Source organism: Neoarius graeffei, chromosome 12, assembly GCF_027579695.1.
Source record: "Neoarius graeffei isolate fNeoGra1 chromosome 12, fNeoGra1.pri, whole genome shotgun sequence".
In the NCBI taxonomy this organism is placed as follows: domain Eukaryota; kingdom Metazoa; phylum Chordata; class Actinopteri; order Siluriformes; family Ariidae; genus Neoarius; species Neoarius graeffei.
Genome location: NC_083580.1, coordinates 82,736,575 through 82,752,045, shown reverse-complemented (window position 1 = coordinate 82,752,045; position 15,471 = coordinate 82,736,575). Strand labels below are relative to the sequence as shown.

General features: G+C 42.5%; 2 protein-coding genes across 6 annotated transcripts in view; one reads left to right on the top strand and one right to left on the bottom strand.

Moving 5' to 3' along the window:
* Positions 1-568: 568 nt before the first annotated feature.
* Positions 569-15,471, top strand: part of LOC132895745 (G2/mitotic-specific cyclin-B3-like) — a 16,513-nt gene continuing 1,610 nt past the window's right edge. Inside the window, exons 1-13 of one of the 3 annotated variants that reach the window (XR_009655824.1) lie at positions 569-964; positions 1,147-1,230; positions 6,748-6,848; positions 6,944-7,073; positions 7,515-7,610; positions 7,730-7,822; positions 9,641-9,778; positions 9,990-10,145; positions 10,411-10,560; positions 11,708-11,838; positions 11,954-12,075; positions 14,474-14,766; positions 15,361-15,471. The exon at positions 15,361-15,471 is cut by the window's right edge and continues 1,610 nt beyond it. Coding sequence is in view for 1 of the 3 variants with exons in the window: in XM_060936575.1 (XP_060792558.1) it covers positions 893-964; positions 1,147-1,230; positions 6,748-6,848; positions 6,944-7,073; positions 7,515-7,610; positions 7,730-7,822; positions 9,641-9,778; positions 9,990-10,145; positions 10,411-10,560; positions 11,708-11,838; positions 11,954-12,041 (1,239 nt within the window). In the remaining 2 variants the exon portion in view is untranslated. Of the gene's footprint in view, positions 965-1,146; positions 1,231-6,747; positions 6,849-6,943; positions 7,074-7,514; positions 7,611-7,729; positions 7,823-9,640; positions 9,779-9,989; positions 10,146-10,410; positions 10,561-11,707; positions 11,839-11,953; positions 12,205-14,473; positions 14,767-15,360 lie in introns of those variants that run through there. The other 2 variants (XR_009655825.1, XM_060936575.1) reach the window with 2 other exon arrangements.
* Positions 13,222-15,471, bottom strand: part of ankrd46a (ankyrin repeat domain 46a) — a 4,254-nt gene continuing 2,004 nt past the window's right edge. For all 3 annotated transcript variants that reach the window (XM_060936576.1, XM_060936577.1, XM_060936578.1), the window contains 2 exons: positions 15,329-15,471; positions 13,222-14,747 (listed from right to left, as the gene is read on the bottom strand). The exon at positions 15,329-15,471 is cut by the window's right edge and continues 16 nt beyond it. In XM_060936576.1, coding sequence (XP_060792559.1) covers positions 14,531-14,747; positions 15,329-15,471 — 360 coding nt within the window. In that variant the 3' untranslated portion in view covers positions 13,222-14,530. The remainder of the gene's footprint in view (positions 14,748-15,328) is intronic.

Here is a 15,471-nt window from a genome sequence, read left to right as displayed (position 1 = left end):
ACCCTAACCCGTAGTCAGCTCATAGTCAGCTGGGATTGGCTCCAGATTGCCCTGCACAGGATAAGCGGCTATGGATGGGAGGAAGGATGGGTGGAAGGAAGGATGGATGGATGGATGGATGGATGGATGTGTGGGTGGATGGGAGGAAGGATGGATGGATGGATGGATGGATGGATGGGTGGGTGGATGGGAGGAAGGATGGATGGGTGGATGGGAGGAAGGATGGATGGGTGGATGGGTGGGAGGATGGATGGGTGGATGGGAGGAAGGATGGATGGGTGGATGGGTGGGAGGATGGATGGATGGGTGGAGGATGGATGGATGGATGGGTGGAGGATGGATGGATGGATGGATGGGTGGGTGGGTGGGTGGGTGGGTGGGTGGATTAAACCTTTGAGGCGTCTCTGGACTAAACAGCTTTCACACACTAGATGGCGATAAAGAAGCCACACAACAGCATCGCCCCGCCCACTCTTCTCCTATTGGCCAGAAATAAAACTAAAAGCCTCATGGGGATTGGTCTCCGGTTTAAATTGACCTTCTCTGTGGCGGTTGACGTTAAAAACAAAGGACCAATCAGCGCGCAGCTTGGAGCTGCTCTGAGTTCAAATCTCATGGTTTTAAACTCGCGGAGATTAATTTAGTTAACCGCCAATAAATCGATAGAAGAAGAAGAAGGATTAATTTCTCACCGATTTTATGTTTAAAATTCTAGACTGAGATTCAGATTGTGCAGCCGGTCGGGTGTGTGTGTGTGTGTGTGTGTTTATTCCCAGAGGAGGAGCGGCAGGAACGGCGCAGTGTAAATACACGCGTGTGTGAGGTTTCAGACTGAAGATAAATTTAACTGAAAACTGGGGGTTTTGTGAAGATCAGTGTGGAGTTAAACATCATGCCTCATTTCCCACCGCGGGGGAGCCATGGGTCTAAAGCTCAGAGCAGAGGGCATGGACCTGAGAACCAGGTGAGCACACTGATCTCTCTCTCTCTCTCTGTGTGTGTGTGTGTGTGTGTGTGTGTGTAATGTCTCCCTGCATTACACACACTGCTGTGATTAAACCTGGGCTTTCTCATGAATATTCCGTAACTTTTTTAATTATTATTATTATTATTATTATTAAAGTCTGTGTTTTTATTTTGTTACAGGAAGATGTTCATCATGTTAAAAGAACTCCATCCTCTCCAGATGGTGCTCCCAAGAAGAGATCAGCTTTTGTTGACCTTACAAATGTAAGCTGAAATTAATATATATTTTCTATTTAATGTAAGATTCTAAAAATTATATATATGTTAATCCAGTACTTGAGATCCTTCATCTGTATTTGTTTTTGTGTCTGTCCTGTGTGTGAAATTTGCACTTTTAGCTTTTGTAGTCTTCTGCTTTTGTTTATTTGTCATTTTTGTAAGAAAGTGTGTGTGTGTGTGTGTGTCACTTTGTAGTTTAAGTCCAGTTCAGCAATCACTAACAGAATGCTGTTGTGAAACAGAGACAAGAAAATGTATAACTTTAGGCGCAAACACTCAGGAAATCAGGTACTGAACTATAACCAGTTGCTGAAATGGAATCTTCAAGGGGATGTTTAGTGTGACTATAACCCAGAAATCTTTTGTTAAAATTTTACGATAAAAGTTGTTTATTTGTATAGCGCTTTTAACAATAAACATTGTCGCAAAGCAGCTTTACAGAATTTGAATGACTTTAAACATTGAGCTAATTTTATCCCTAATCTATCCCCAATGATGAAGCCTGTGGCGACGGTGGCAAGGAAAAACTCCCTCAGACGCCATGAGGAAGAAACCTCGAGAGGAACCAGACTCAAAGGGAACCCATCCTCATTTGGGTGACAACAGACAGCCTGACTATAACATTAACAGTTTTAACATGAAGTCAGTTTCGTTGATGTTATAAACTCTTCATTGATGGAAACTTGAGTGCAAAACTGTTCATGACAACTGCAGTCCTAAAGTTAGCAAGTCACCTGTAGTCCTCAGCCATAAAAGCATTACTGTAAGAGTCCAGAGCGTCCTCCAGGTGTGACTTTCAACTGTCCACATGGGGCCGTCCTCCACAGGAGCGATGTGATGAGACTCCAACCAGACACAGGGCACCAGGATGGATCAGGCAGGTCCGAGGGGCAGAAGAGGTTCAGCACCTCGATCTCAGGATTGACCTGTAACTCAGAGGGGGGAGAAAAGACGGGTTGTTGGGTATGCCCAATGTCACCTGAGGAGTAGGAACGGTATACATTTTGTGCTGAGTGCAAGCAGGGACTCTGGCAAAACTGACATCATAACTAAAAGGGGAGAGGCAGAATCTAGGATTATTTTTGTTATCTTCTATTAGGGAGGAGAGATATGTTGATCTCGCAGCACTAAGAGCTTTTCTATACTTCAGGAAGCTCTCCTTCCATGCTAATTTGAACACTACCAATTTTGTTTGATGCCATTTACGTTCCAATTTTCGAGTGGTCTGTTAAAGTGCGACTGTCATCATTATACCAGGGTGCTAATTTTTTGTCTCTGACCATTTTCCTTTTTAGAGGAGCTACATTATCTAAAGCAGGGCTTTTCAAAGTGTGGGGCGTGCCCCCCCGGGGGGCGCCAGAGTTCTTCAGGGGGGGCGCAACGTGAGAGACAAAATGGATCGATTTTTAGTACCTAAAGCTACAGTGAGTGAGGAGACAAAGTCTGGGCCAAGCAAAAAAACAGAGCCTCCAGGATGTTGTGATTTGCAACTTCAGCACAAATTCAACCAATCCCCGCGAATTCAGGGCGGTGTTGCAATTATATCCAATCACCGCAACTTTCCCGCAAATTTGACCAATCATTGGCGTCGTCTTGAGGTGACGTCGACAAACTACCTTCCGCCTTACTTCCGTGTGTTCAAGAGAAGCAGCATGCGTGCAGTGTTGCCAGATTGGGAGGTTTCAAGTGCATTTTGGTGGGTTTTGAACATATTTTGGACTGGAAAACGTCAGCAGTATCTGGCAACACTGAAAGTGTGTGATGTTTACAGTGAAGGACTGTGTGCACTTTTTATTTATTTATTTTACTTAATACAAGAAATTAATGGATGCCAACATTTTTGCCAAAATGGTATTTTATTTTCCATTGTTTAGGCAGCTTCAGCATCATACTGTGAGATTCTGTTCAAATTGTTTTTTTCTTCTATGAAGCCTGAGCCATTTATTTTATTAGTTTATAATTATTGTTTAATTTAGTCTTCAGGAGAGACTGCCTGCACACAGTACTAGTATTAAGATTTTTTTCTTATATGAAAGCTGAGGCATTTATATTATATTTTAAGGTAACTTCATGTTGTGCTGTGAGGTTCTCTGCACTTTAACTTTTGAACCAACAGGAGCATTTGGACAAGTAAAGCCTATTTTTCTGCATGTTTGTAGTCCTGGTAATCTTTTATATTGGTAAAGTTGTTTATAGGACCATTTCTCAGTGTCTTTGTTTTTTTTAATCAATAGTTTTTCAGTAATAACTTTTTAATATTTAACATATCACTCAATTTTAATCACAAAAAGAGAAAATCGCAACAATTTCTCGCAACTTTCACTTCCTCCCACAATGCAATCGCAACGAAAACCTAAAAAACACCGCAAATTTCATCGCAATTTTTTTTTGGAAACCCCCCGCAACATCAGACATTTTAGCCCCCAACAATCACAAAAAAGGCCCGCGGAATCCTGGGGGGACTGAAAAAAGAAGGAAGTATGACCACGATTATTTAAAGTTTGGATTTTCATGGACTGGATCTGAAGATGCTCCACTGCCACAGTGTGTTGTCTGCCAAGAGGTGCTAGCTAACGATGCTATGAGATGTTTAAAATGTGTAAAACAAGATATTTTAAAAAGCACAGATGTTTAAAATGTGAAAAAGAAAAAAATGTGTACAACAACCATTTTTTAAAAATACGAATGGAACATTAAGTATAGCAACAACAAAAATTGTAAAGGGGGGCGCGGTTGTTTATTTGCTCTCCGAGGGGGGGGCTGACTCTCCCACACTTTGAAAACCCCTGATCTAAAGTATGGCGGAACGTTGACTCTAAGCATTCAGTTGCCTGATCAAGTTCTGCAGGGGCTGACAGTGACCCAATCAAAGTTGATAACTCTGGGAGATCATTTATAAAGCTCTGTGCAGTAGTTGACGTGAATGTACATTTAATACAGTAGCGTGGCGAGGTGCATATATTATTACTCATATTTTGAATGAGATGAGATAATGATCTGAGAACTTCAGACTGTGGAAGTATGACTATATTTTCTATGTTTAACCCGAATGTTAGTATTAGATCAAGGGTGTGACCACCATTATGGGTCGGTCCTATGACATTCTGCTTAATCCCTACTGAATCTAAAATGGACACAAACGCTGTTTTTAAAGGGTCTTCTGGGTTATCAAAGTGAATATTAAAATCTCCGACAACTAAAGCTTTGTCTAAGGAAATAACCAGATCTGAGATAAAATCTGCAAATTCAGAAAGAAACTCAGAATATGGCCCCGGGGGCCTGTAAATAATAAGCAATGGAATTAACTGGGTAGACTTATTTTTCGAGGCTACGTACATTATTAGTATGAAGAACTTCAAATGTATTAAATTTATAACCAGGTTTTTGTGTTACACCTAGATAATCGTTATAAATAACCGCGACGCCTCCTCCTCTGCCAGTTAGACGAGGCTGGTGTATATAACTGTATCCAGGAGGACTCGCTTCATTTAATGCTATATATTCATTTGGCTTAATCCATGTTTCTGTTAAACACAGTACATTAAACTCCTGATCAGTAATGAGTTCATTAACCATTAGCACTTTAGATGTAAGAGATCTAATATTTAATAGCCCCACCTTTAGATCAAAGGTGCTGGCAGCAGCTGTACAGTCAGTATGATCTAATTTTATATTGATTAGGTTACTGGAACAAACTCTATTTCTACCTTTTTGTTGAGCTCGGGGAACAGACACAGTCTCGATGTAGTGGGCCCTGAGTGACGACTCTGTGCAGCTAGCAGACAGTCGGTTTAGCCTGTTCGTCTGCTCCCTGGCCTTGGCTCTGGATTGTCAGAAGTTAACTAGACCTCTTCTGAGACTGACCTATGCTCCAAGAAATGAGAGCAGCACCTTCCCGAGTGGGATGGATACCGTCCCGCCCTAACAGGCCAGCAGTGCCCTCAAAACTAGCCCAATTATCTATGAAGCCCACACTGTTTTCAGAGCACCACCTGGACAACCAGCAGTTCGGCCACCATAACCTGCTGTAAGCTACATCGCCACACCGCATTGGGATGGGGCCAGAGCATACTACAGCATCGGACATCACCTTCGCTAATTTAAACACCTCTACAAAGTTACTCTTATACACCTTCGTCAGTCTGAGGTTACTATCATTAGCTCCTGCATGGATAACTATCTTTGGAGAACCTGTGCTTACCTAGAACCCTAAGATTACCTGCTATGTCTGGCACCCTGGCTCCTGGTATACACCTGATTAAAACTGCTGGTGCCTCTAAAGGCTGAGCTAATTTCATGTGCTGTATGATGGAGTCCCCTATAACCAGAGCTCTTTCAGGTTTCTCAGCAGGTGCATAACTAAGGAGAGCAAACCTGTTCGATGTGTGAAGCGGAGAGGAGTGGTGCTCCCGTGGGCGAACCTCAGCAGTAGCTTTGGCTCTACGCTTATACTGCAGAGTTGTTACCCATTCGCCCTGCTGTAAGGGCTCTAAGGCTGGAGTTGGGGGATTACTAACTCCACCTAGGACATCCAGACTTTCCCCTGCAGAAACTACACTGTTCTCGTTCTCACTAGCCTTCTCTAAAGCCTGGATACGCACCTCTAAAACTGCAGTCTTCTCCATCAGAGCTAACTAATCTGCACTTATCAAACAAAGCTGTCACTAGTGACTGAGGAAGAATGAATAAACATCCTGCACTCAACACACTGAACAAACTGAAGGTGTGCTATGATGAAAGGATTCACATACCTTAATTGAGGATCCGTTGATAAAGCAGATCCGATGTGGATGGCCTCCGCTTGTGGTCTTTATGCAGGGGGGGGAAGCTTCCGGTCTTGGTGTTCTTCTGAAAAGAAGAGAAAAATGCGGAAAGGTGAAAGTACAATGAAAAGGATACTGGACAATTATTTGTAGAGAAAATTAAAAAAAATTAGTGATTAATGCCAACGCTTGTGGAAAAGACTCGTCGCAAACAACTCGGAAACTAGGAAGTACATTGCACAGAATGTAAAAGGAAATCGTGGCCTGTTTACAGACCTTAAAGGTAGGAACATGGCAATAAAGATGTGACGTACTACAGCAGTGATGAAGAAAAGTACAGTTTAGTATCCTGTTTCTGATAAATGTTTTTATCACGAGGTGTGTATCAGTACAGTATCAGATGGAGAGCCTCATTACATTCACAGGTATTTTAGCAGATGCTCTTATCCAGAGCGACATACAACATACCCAGAGCAGCCTAGAGGGCACTTGGGAGGTTGGTGCCTTACTCAAGGGCACTTCAGCCATTCCTGCTAGTCCAGGGAATCAAACCAACAATCTTTTGGTCCCAAAACTGCTTCTCTAACCTTTAGGCCATGGCTTCCCCATTATATGAGCCGAGATGGTTGTTAGGATGTGAAAATGAAAGTTTGCCACATTGTCCACTTGATCTCCAACGTTTGTGTGTTTTTGTAAGTGTAGGTCAGGAGATTGATTTTCTCTCTCTTTTCCCAAACAGACCAAGAAAGTCCAGAATGACGCCCAGGTCAAGAACAGCAAACCGGTCAAAAAGGCACAGACGAGTAAAGTGGCTATAACAGCAAACAGTGGCCTGAAAGTGTAATGATCAGTCCTCAAATCCTTCAAACATTTAGGTCTTACTACATCTCAATAATATTGTTAGGAGATTGCTGAACTAGTGTGATTTACTCCAGGTCTAAACACCTGTCGTCTGAGGAGCAGTGCAGAAGAGCTGACGATCAGGTGGCTCAGGTGGAGGAGTTGACTCTGACAGACACTGGTGTGTCTTTTCTTACGGACCAGCCTGCAGTCCAACCACAAAAGGTTACTGGCTATTATTATTGAACAGATTGAAGTAAGTTTATCAGATTTATAACCTGGTGGTGCAGTGAGTTTCTGTGCATGTCCCCCTCATGTCTGGTTTTATTCGGGTTCTCTGGTTTCCTCCCACCTTTTTTTAAAAAAAGTCAGTTTATGGATTGGCTTCACTAAAGTGTGCGTGTGTCTGAGATGTGGAATGGCATGTTCCTGCCTTGTGCCCAGTGTTTCTGGGAGAGACTCCGGATGCAGCGTGATTGGGATGAGACACTTACTGCAGTGTTCCTTCATTTTGTTTCAGCTAAATGAGACGGATGAAGATCACATTATTAGTTTAGGAAGAAATTACTCATTGCTGATGTAGATCTCAGGAATATTGCAGGTCAAGCCACAGATGTCTTCTCATTATACTCTAGTCTTCTGTCTGTTTTTTTTTTCTTCCTGCAGATACCAGAAGAATTTGATGTTGAGGAACAAGCTGGTGACTGTTTGATGAACCCGGAGTACGCGAGAGACATTTTTGACTACCTCAGGAATAGAGAGGTGAGAATCTCCTGGGGCTCAGGTTTATAATCTGTCTCCGCTTTGGACTGAAACACTTTGGAAGCCACAGACAGTGTGATGTTAACCAATAAAGGTGTGTGTGTGTGTGTGTTTTTCAGAAGAAATTTGTCTTGACTGATTACATGCACACTCAGCCAGACCTGAATGGGAATATGAGAGGAATTTTAATTGACTGGATGGTGGAAGTTCAGGTAACATCCTGTGACTGGATCTGTCCATCTGGTTTTTTTTTTTTTTGGGGTCTGTTGAACAAATATCTCCATTTTATCTTTTAGCATTAATGTTATGGGGATATTTATCAATTTCCAAATCACGATTCTATTTAGCAGAATTATTCCCTAGCTCTACAGTCTGGAAAATGAAACCGGTGGTTTGTTCTCTTCTGAAGGATTCTGAGGGGAACTCTGAACAGAACTGGGGGATTCTCCCTTCAGTAAGATGGACAGAAACTGACGGAGTTCATGGGATTATCAGGATTCCCACACAAGCTGGAAAATCTGGAACGGGTCAATTGTCATGAAAGTCAGATGAAAAATGAGAGTAGAAAACATGTGGGATCACATACTGTGTGAAAGTGATCATCAGAGGAAGGGAAAATAATACAATGTCAATTTACTTAAATTTATGGTTTGTTAAAGGTAGACTGCCTTTCAGATTTTCAAAGTTTAGGTCATAAAAAGAATTTTCCCTGACACCCAGTTGTTTTGTGGTCTGAAAGCTATCCATCCATTATACCGCTTATCCTGTGCAGGGTCGTGGGCGGGCTGGAGCCTATCCCAGCTGACTCTGGGTGAGAGGCGGGGTACACCCTGGACAAGTCATCAGATCATCACAGGGTGACCGACACACAACCATTCACATTCACACCTACGGTCAATTTAGAGTCATCAGTTAACCTAACCTGCATGTCTTTGGACTGTGGGGGAAACCGGAGGAAACCCACGGGGAGAACATGCAAACTCCACACAGAAAGGCCCTCGCCGGCCACGGGGCTCGAACCCGGACCTTCTTGCTGTGAGGCGACAGTGCTAACCACTACACCACCGTGCTGCCCCTGGACTGAAGGCTGCTGAATTCAAATCGCAGGCTTGCAGTTTTATTAGGTTTTTTAAAAAATGGAATAATTAATGAATTTCGCACCACGTGTCCCTAAACTCTCTGCTATTTTTTCCTGCTTCACCATGACCCAATTCAAGATACTACATCCTACATCACGTGGTGGGCTTTCCCCATTCATGCAAGGCATTGTGGGATACAAATTTGAAACAGGAGAGTAAAATGGAGGGCGCGAGTGTGCGAATGAAATGTGAAAGAGCGACTACAGTAACGGAAAGCGAGAAGAAAAGACGTTATGTTATATATGGAAGAAAGGAAACGCAGGACCAAACTAATAAATATGGGCGCTCAGCGAGCACCTCGGTGTGATCAGCTGTTCGTTTAGCGACAGAATGATGGAACTGTCAGTGCACGCTCAAAGGGAAACCTGTAGATGGCAGTAATGCAACACTGTGGATGCCAGCTGCCGTAAAACCCAAAAGAAGGTAAACCTGCGCATGCGCACACGGACTTCCTCTGTCTGCTTGACTGCGCGATTGAAGCGAGCGATTTCATGCACATTATTTGCTTTAATCCCCTCAAATTAAATAACTTCCCAGCCACAGAATGGCCTGATATTTTGAGATTACAGAAATAAACATGCATCACAATGAGCACATTTCAGAGGGAACTAAACTTCACCGATTTTATGAAATCGAAAGGCCGTCTAGCTTTGCTTTACATTTCAAATCGTGTATGTGTTTATGATAAGCTAAATATAAGAAGGTGATGTCTCTAGTTTTGGACAAAGTTAAATGACCTTGGCTATGTTCTGACTCGTACAAGTTTATCTTGGGATCAGAAACTCGGTCCAGAAAAATGCTGTTCAAATGGATTGTGTGTGTGATCTCGTCAGTGAGTCCTGCACTGTGTACTGATTTAAACCTGGTTATTCACACGTCTCCACAATGCAGGAAAACTTTGAGCTGAATCATGAAACCCTGTACCTGGCCGTGAAGTTGACTGATCACTACCTGTCCATCACCTCGGTGAGGAGAGAATCCCTGCAGCTCATTGGCTCCGCGGCTCTGCTCATCGCTGCCAAGTTTGAAGTGAGACACGACACGAGGACCTGAATTTCAGAGTTTTATTGTTCAGATTTACATTAATCAGTGACTTACTGCTGCGACTACGACAGCAGCACAATAACAAAACCTCAAGATACCACAAGGCCATGTTCAGGATTAATGTGTTTGGTTTTGATTCGTTTTAAATGTTCAGTACATGATGATAAAATGATGCTGCTTGTTTGATGTTTGTCAGGAACGGTGTCCTCCTACTGTTGATGACTTCCTGTACATTTGTGACGACGCCTACCAGAGACTGGAATTCCTTGTTATGGAAAGGAACATCCTCCAAGGACTTGACTTTGATATTAATATCCCTGTGCCTTACAGGTTCCTCAGGCGTTATGCAAAGGTTGGAGTGGGGTTTTGTTTACGCTTTAATTATAAGCCGCTTTGTAACTGACCAGAGTTCCTGTTTGGTTGTAATCCTGATTATAATTCCCACAGCTGGGAGCTCCTCTGATGGCGTGCACACTCGTATATTGAACTTGTTGTAGAGTTAATTCTCAGCCAGTTCATGTCCTAAAACAAACTAGGAATGTTAAAGTACAGAACATGTCGTCTATAAGCGCACCTCAGTTTGTACCTTTTGTGAAAACTCTGAACCAAACCCACAGGTGGCCCATGCTAGCATGGAGACGCTAACTTTAGCACGCTATATATGTGAACTGAGCCTGTTGGAAGTGGAGCTTGTGCCAGAGCCAGCGTCGTACTTGGCGTCCGCCTGCCTCCTCCTCGCCCTCATCACCCACGGCCTGGGAGGATGGGTGAGAACTCCACCTGTACACACCCTGTGGATACGTTACTGACGGAACTAAATACGGGATTCACAACGAACACAATGTTTTCTGAACAGATATGGATCAAACCCCTACCTTTTAGGGTTGTGTGTGTGGGGTTGGGGTTTTTTTTTTTTTGGTGTTTTCTCTCTGCGCGTGTGTATCAGCATTGCTGCGATCATTTGGAGTGTCGCTTGTGCACCTCACGTATTAACGTTACACTGGTAGTGCAGCACATGACCATGTAAATTGCATCTGCAGTGTAGCACCATGTGACCACCGTGTTTACAACACACTCCCCAAACCAGCGCCGTGTCTCAGACCCCCCCCGATCTTCTCTTCTAGACTGTAGTTGAACACTAACCAGGTTACCTGTTACTGCTTGAATTTTAAAAACCTCTCATAGCCTTCAAAGCTCGGTTTTGTTCCCAGCCTTCTGGATTTCCTAGATTAGTAAATCCTTCTGAATGGAAGGTGATGAATGATGACCACAACTATGATGGTGGGAAGAGTGACGGAGCTCGGTGTGTTTAACCTCACTGAACATCTCACTGTTTGAGTTGGAACCTGATGAATAGGGATGTTTTGGCTCTGATGTGCCACCTAGTGGATATTGTGTTAATCCTCCAGATGCAAACAGTATGCAGGTTTGTGTGAATGCCACAGCTCGCACGCACACCGTAATGGGCTGAGCATACACCAGGCCTCACTGAGCTCCAAAATAAAATCATTTCTATACAAAAGAAACACGCTTTTATGTATTTGATCTTTAAACGTCTCCATCACTTCCCTCCCAGGGACCAAGTGCAGAGCAGCACAGCTTTTAATTCTTTAATTTAATTAGATTTTGTAAATGAATGCCTGCCTCCTTTTTCCAGCACCTTTCTTGTGAGGCATTATCCTGTTTAAGCCATGCCCACTTCCCGTTCAAACCTGAATACAGATACAGACCATGGCGTTGCATTACACTTCTCATAAACGTTCACTGCTATGTCATAAGTCACGATCCATCACTGGAGTTCTGTCTTTAGAACCCAGTGTTGTGATGGAGTGTTCTTAGCTTGGTGTTTCAGAACTTGGTCCACTCCAGAGCTCTCTCTCACTTACACACATTTTCATTTTGTCTCAAATGCAGACGGCGGTGCTGCAGTACCACAGCGGTTACACGCTGTGTGAACTCGGCCCCCTGGTGAGGAGACTGTATGCCATGCTGGCCAGGCCTACAGATGAGAACCTCAGAGCCGTGAAGAACAAGTACTCTCACAAGTACGTACACCCCCCCCCCCCCCCCCCCCACACACACACACACACACGCTGTTCAAACAAGAGACTCTGAGCCGAGTTTGAGTATTTGGTTTATAATCTCCTCTTCCATTGGCAGAGTCTTCTTTGAAGTTGGAGAAACTGCACTGGTTTCCACGGAGATGTTGGAGGAGGCGCTATCTGAACCGGACTTTACTCTGTCTTAAAGAACGTGGACAGAACTGGAACTCTGTTTATTCTGTAAATATTTATTTATTTGTATATATTTACTTGTTTTTGTACTGGCTTCAAAATTATTTTTAAAAAATAATTTCATGTTCAGTAGAAACTAACTAAAAGCAGCTTGAGTAAATAAAGGCTTTCTCATGAGTGCAGTGGAGATCACTGCTGACGCACAGCTCCAGGTTTGACCCTGTGTGGGGTTTCACTTGGTCTCCTCCATGTGCGTTTCATCCATGTTCTATAGTTTCTTCCCAAAACCATGCCAGTATGTGGCCTTGATCCTGCACTGAATTTTATCAAGTTTGAACCTGGTTGCTTTTTTTTTTTTTTTAATTAAGCAGAAACAAGACATGTAATTCAAGGGTGGGGCCGACTCACTGGCTAAAGGGGGCTGGCTCTCCTCTCGGCCTCCGCCTTCCACTTCACCCTTCTGCACCAAGTAGCAAGTTACCATAATGCCACAACATCCTGGGCTATAGATCATAAATGTTGATGTGAAACTGGAGATATTTTGTCAAAGTTGTTATATCTTAAGTTATTTTAACTAATCCACTCCATTTTCATACGGTTATTCTGCTCTTCTGGACCAGAACCGGCTGTTTTGCAGGTGGCCATGAAGGAAAGAAAATATCAGGCATGGTGTGCTCAAAATTGTGAGCTTTTATTAGTCAAGGTTTGGTGGTGTGTGTGTTGTGGTGTTTTTTTTTTTTTTTTAAATACACATTTATCTTCATAAGTGCTCCATCCTAGTCATGGTGGAGCTGGAGCTCATCCCAGGAACATCCAGAAATACACCTTTGCGGGGATGCCCAGCCCTCACAGGGCAAAACACACACGGGCAGGCAGTTTGGCCTAAGCAATCCAGCTGCTGACATGTTTTTGTGAAGAAAGCAGACCACCCCGCGGAGCCCCACATGGACGTGAGAACACGTGAAACTCCACACAGACAGGAACCTGAACTCAGACGCTGGAACTGTGAAGGGAAAACGCTCCCTGCTGTACCACTTGTTCTTTTATAGTAATTATTTTATCTCAGTCATTAGTGTGTATCATTGTGATGTTAATTTAACCTGATCGAATGGCTTTGTTCTGAAAAAAACTCTACCACCACCTCGGTGTGAAAGGAGAAACAACGGAGTCTCACCTCCTCATACAGCGCTACAGTACTGCCACAAGACATGTTTAATTTACATAAAATCTGTTTTTTTAACTCTTGAAAATAAAATTACAAAAACAAATTTAAGTCAATTAAGCTGTAATTCTGAATGAAAAGTTAAAGATAAATCTGGACGTCTCCCATAATCCCACTGCGTCCTGGTCACCGTGGGAGAAGAGTGCAGAGTGAACACGCCCATGCTGCTCAACAGACACGCCCATTAATGCTCTTATTACCACAGCTCTGATACTCACTTTTACTGCCTTTATCATGCGTTCAAGGTTAAATACTTTCGTCCATAAACATATAAAGCACATAGATCATTTTAAGGAAATGAGAGCATTCATATTTTTCCATTAACATCTCATTAATGCTGCAGACTGAAAAGCTGAAATTTCTTTAATCTCTAATGTCCATGAGTTCGCGCGTGTTGCTTTGTGTCTGTAATAAACACTGAAACTCACACAGAAGCTTTTCAGCAATAAACACCAAGTTTACACCTGAAACAAAGATTAAGATTGTGTTGTCTTACACAATAAAGGCTGATAATTATAATAAAAAAATCCTGGAATGAGTATGAAATTAAAAAGGGAAAAAAATCAATTAACATACAAAGCCATGTTCCTTCCATTCACTAAATCACTTTCACTCAGCAGCGTTCTTCAGTTAATGCTCTTAATATAAATAATCAAAGGCTAAAGAAGATAGCTATGTGGATCAGTACCACTCAGAGTTCTGAAATTCAGTTTTGTACATCTCTCTCACTCACTCACACACCCTTTACCCTCAGGAAGAGTTTGATAATGATCGGAGTTCCATTAGATTTAGAGAAAAATTGAAAACGTAGTGAGCGTACAGTAAACAGTTCATCACTAACAGAGTCTCGTTGTGTCGTTGGATTTTTAACCGTTGGATCTGTGAGAATCAGGTTTTGGAATTTGATGAATGGAACTCACTCCATGTGTGCATTAAGAGTTAACAGTCAGTTTTAGTCAGAATTCTACACAATGTGAAGAGTTAGGTTTTAAATGTTCAGGACCAATTTAAAAAAATAAAAAAACCTTTGTGCCTGATCATACATGAAGGCGTGTCTGATCAAAAGGCATCTAAACTGTTTTGACTTTTTCCACAAACAGTCAGAGTTTGGACACTTCATAATTAGTGTGTATGTTTCCAGACTTCTGACTGGTTCTGTAAAACTGAATTATAACATCATTTACATGATAAGAGTTTCAGAAGCACAAATGTTTCACCTTTCAGTCACCTCCACTCCCCCCCGCCGCCTCCACCAGTTCACCATCGCTCAGGATCACATCCCTAACGCACAAGTTCCAGCTGATTTGAACTAAAAGGTAAAACTCCGCTGACGTAGTAAGCGATGGCCAGCGAGAGCAGTGCGATGAAGAGCAGGAGCAACAGAACCCTCCAGAAGCCGAGATCCTCTACAAACTCCTGCCACGTGGTCTGAAAGCTGGAGAACACGCCCTCGCTGCGGTGGAGCTGAGGGTTGAGGAGTGAATGACTCTCCATGGCACTATGCAAGAGGAACAATGGTAAATATTTTTTGGTAATAAAAACACATGTACATCAGTAAGTACAGTATATAAAATGAAAAGTTTGGAGAGGGATGTAGGCTGATAAACTTCTTCATGGACCCAATGAAGCATTTTACTGATTTGTATTTTATCAGGAGAAGTAAACAGATTTCCTGTCACTGTTTACTTTCATCGTTGAAATTTCAGTATATTTTAAATAACTTTTGTTGGTTTGGTTTATATTTAATGGGGATTGTTTTCCTATAACTGAGATAAAATGTCCATTTAAATATTTTAATAAAATGTCAACTAATCTTTATAACTGTGAAAAAGATCTGAACCAGAATGATAAATATCTGACCTTTTGAAATACACAGATAGAGGTTTCTTGGGGTGTCAATAATTTTGACACACATTTTTGATAGAAAACAGTATTTAAAAAAAAAAAGAAAAAAAAGGCACTCTAATGAAAATGAGAACAAGACTGCATTCTCCTGTTTGAGCAGAAATGATAAATTACTATGTGAATTTTTTTTTTAAATAAGTGTGCCAATAATTATGGTGCTCACTGCAAGTTCACCTCTCATTATCTGCGATGTGCATCTTCTCCAGGCTGGAGTGAAAGCTGCGGTTGAAGCCCTTCATCTCCTGCTCTTCCAGTCCCTCGAGCAGACGAAGAGCGTCTCTGTTCACACCGCGCCGCTTTGCCAGGACCAGAGGAGT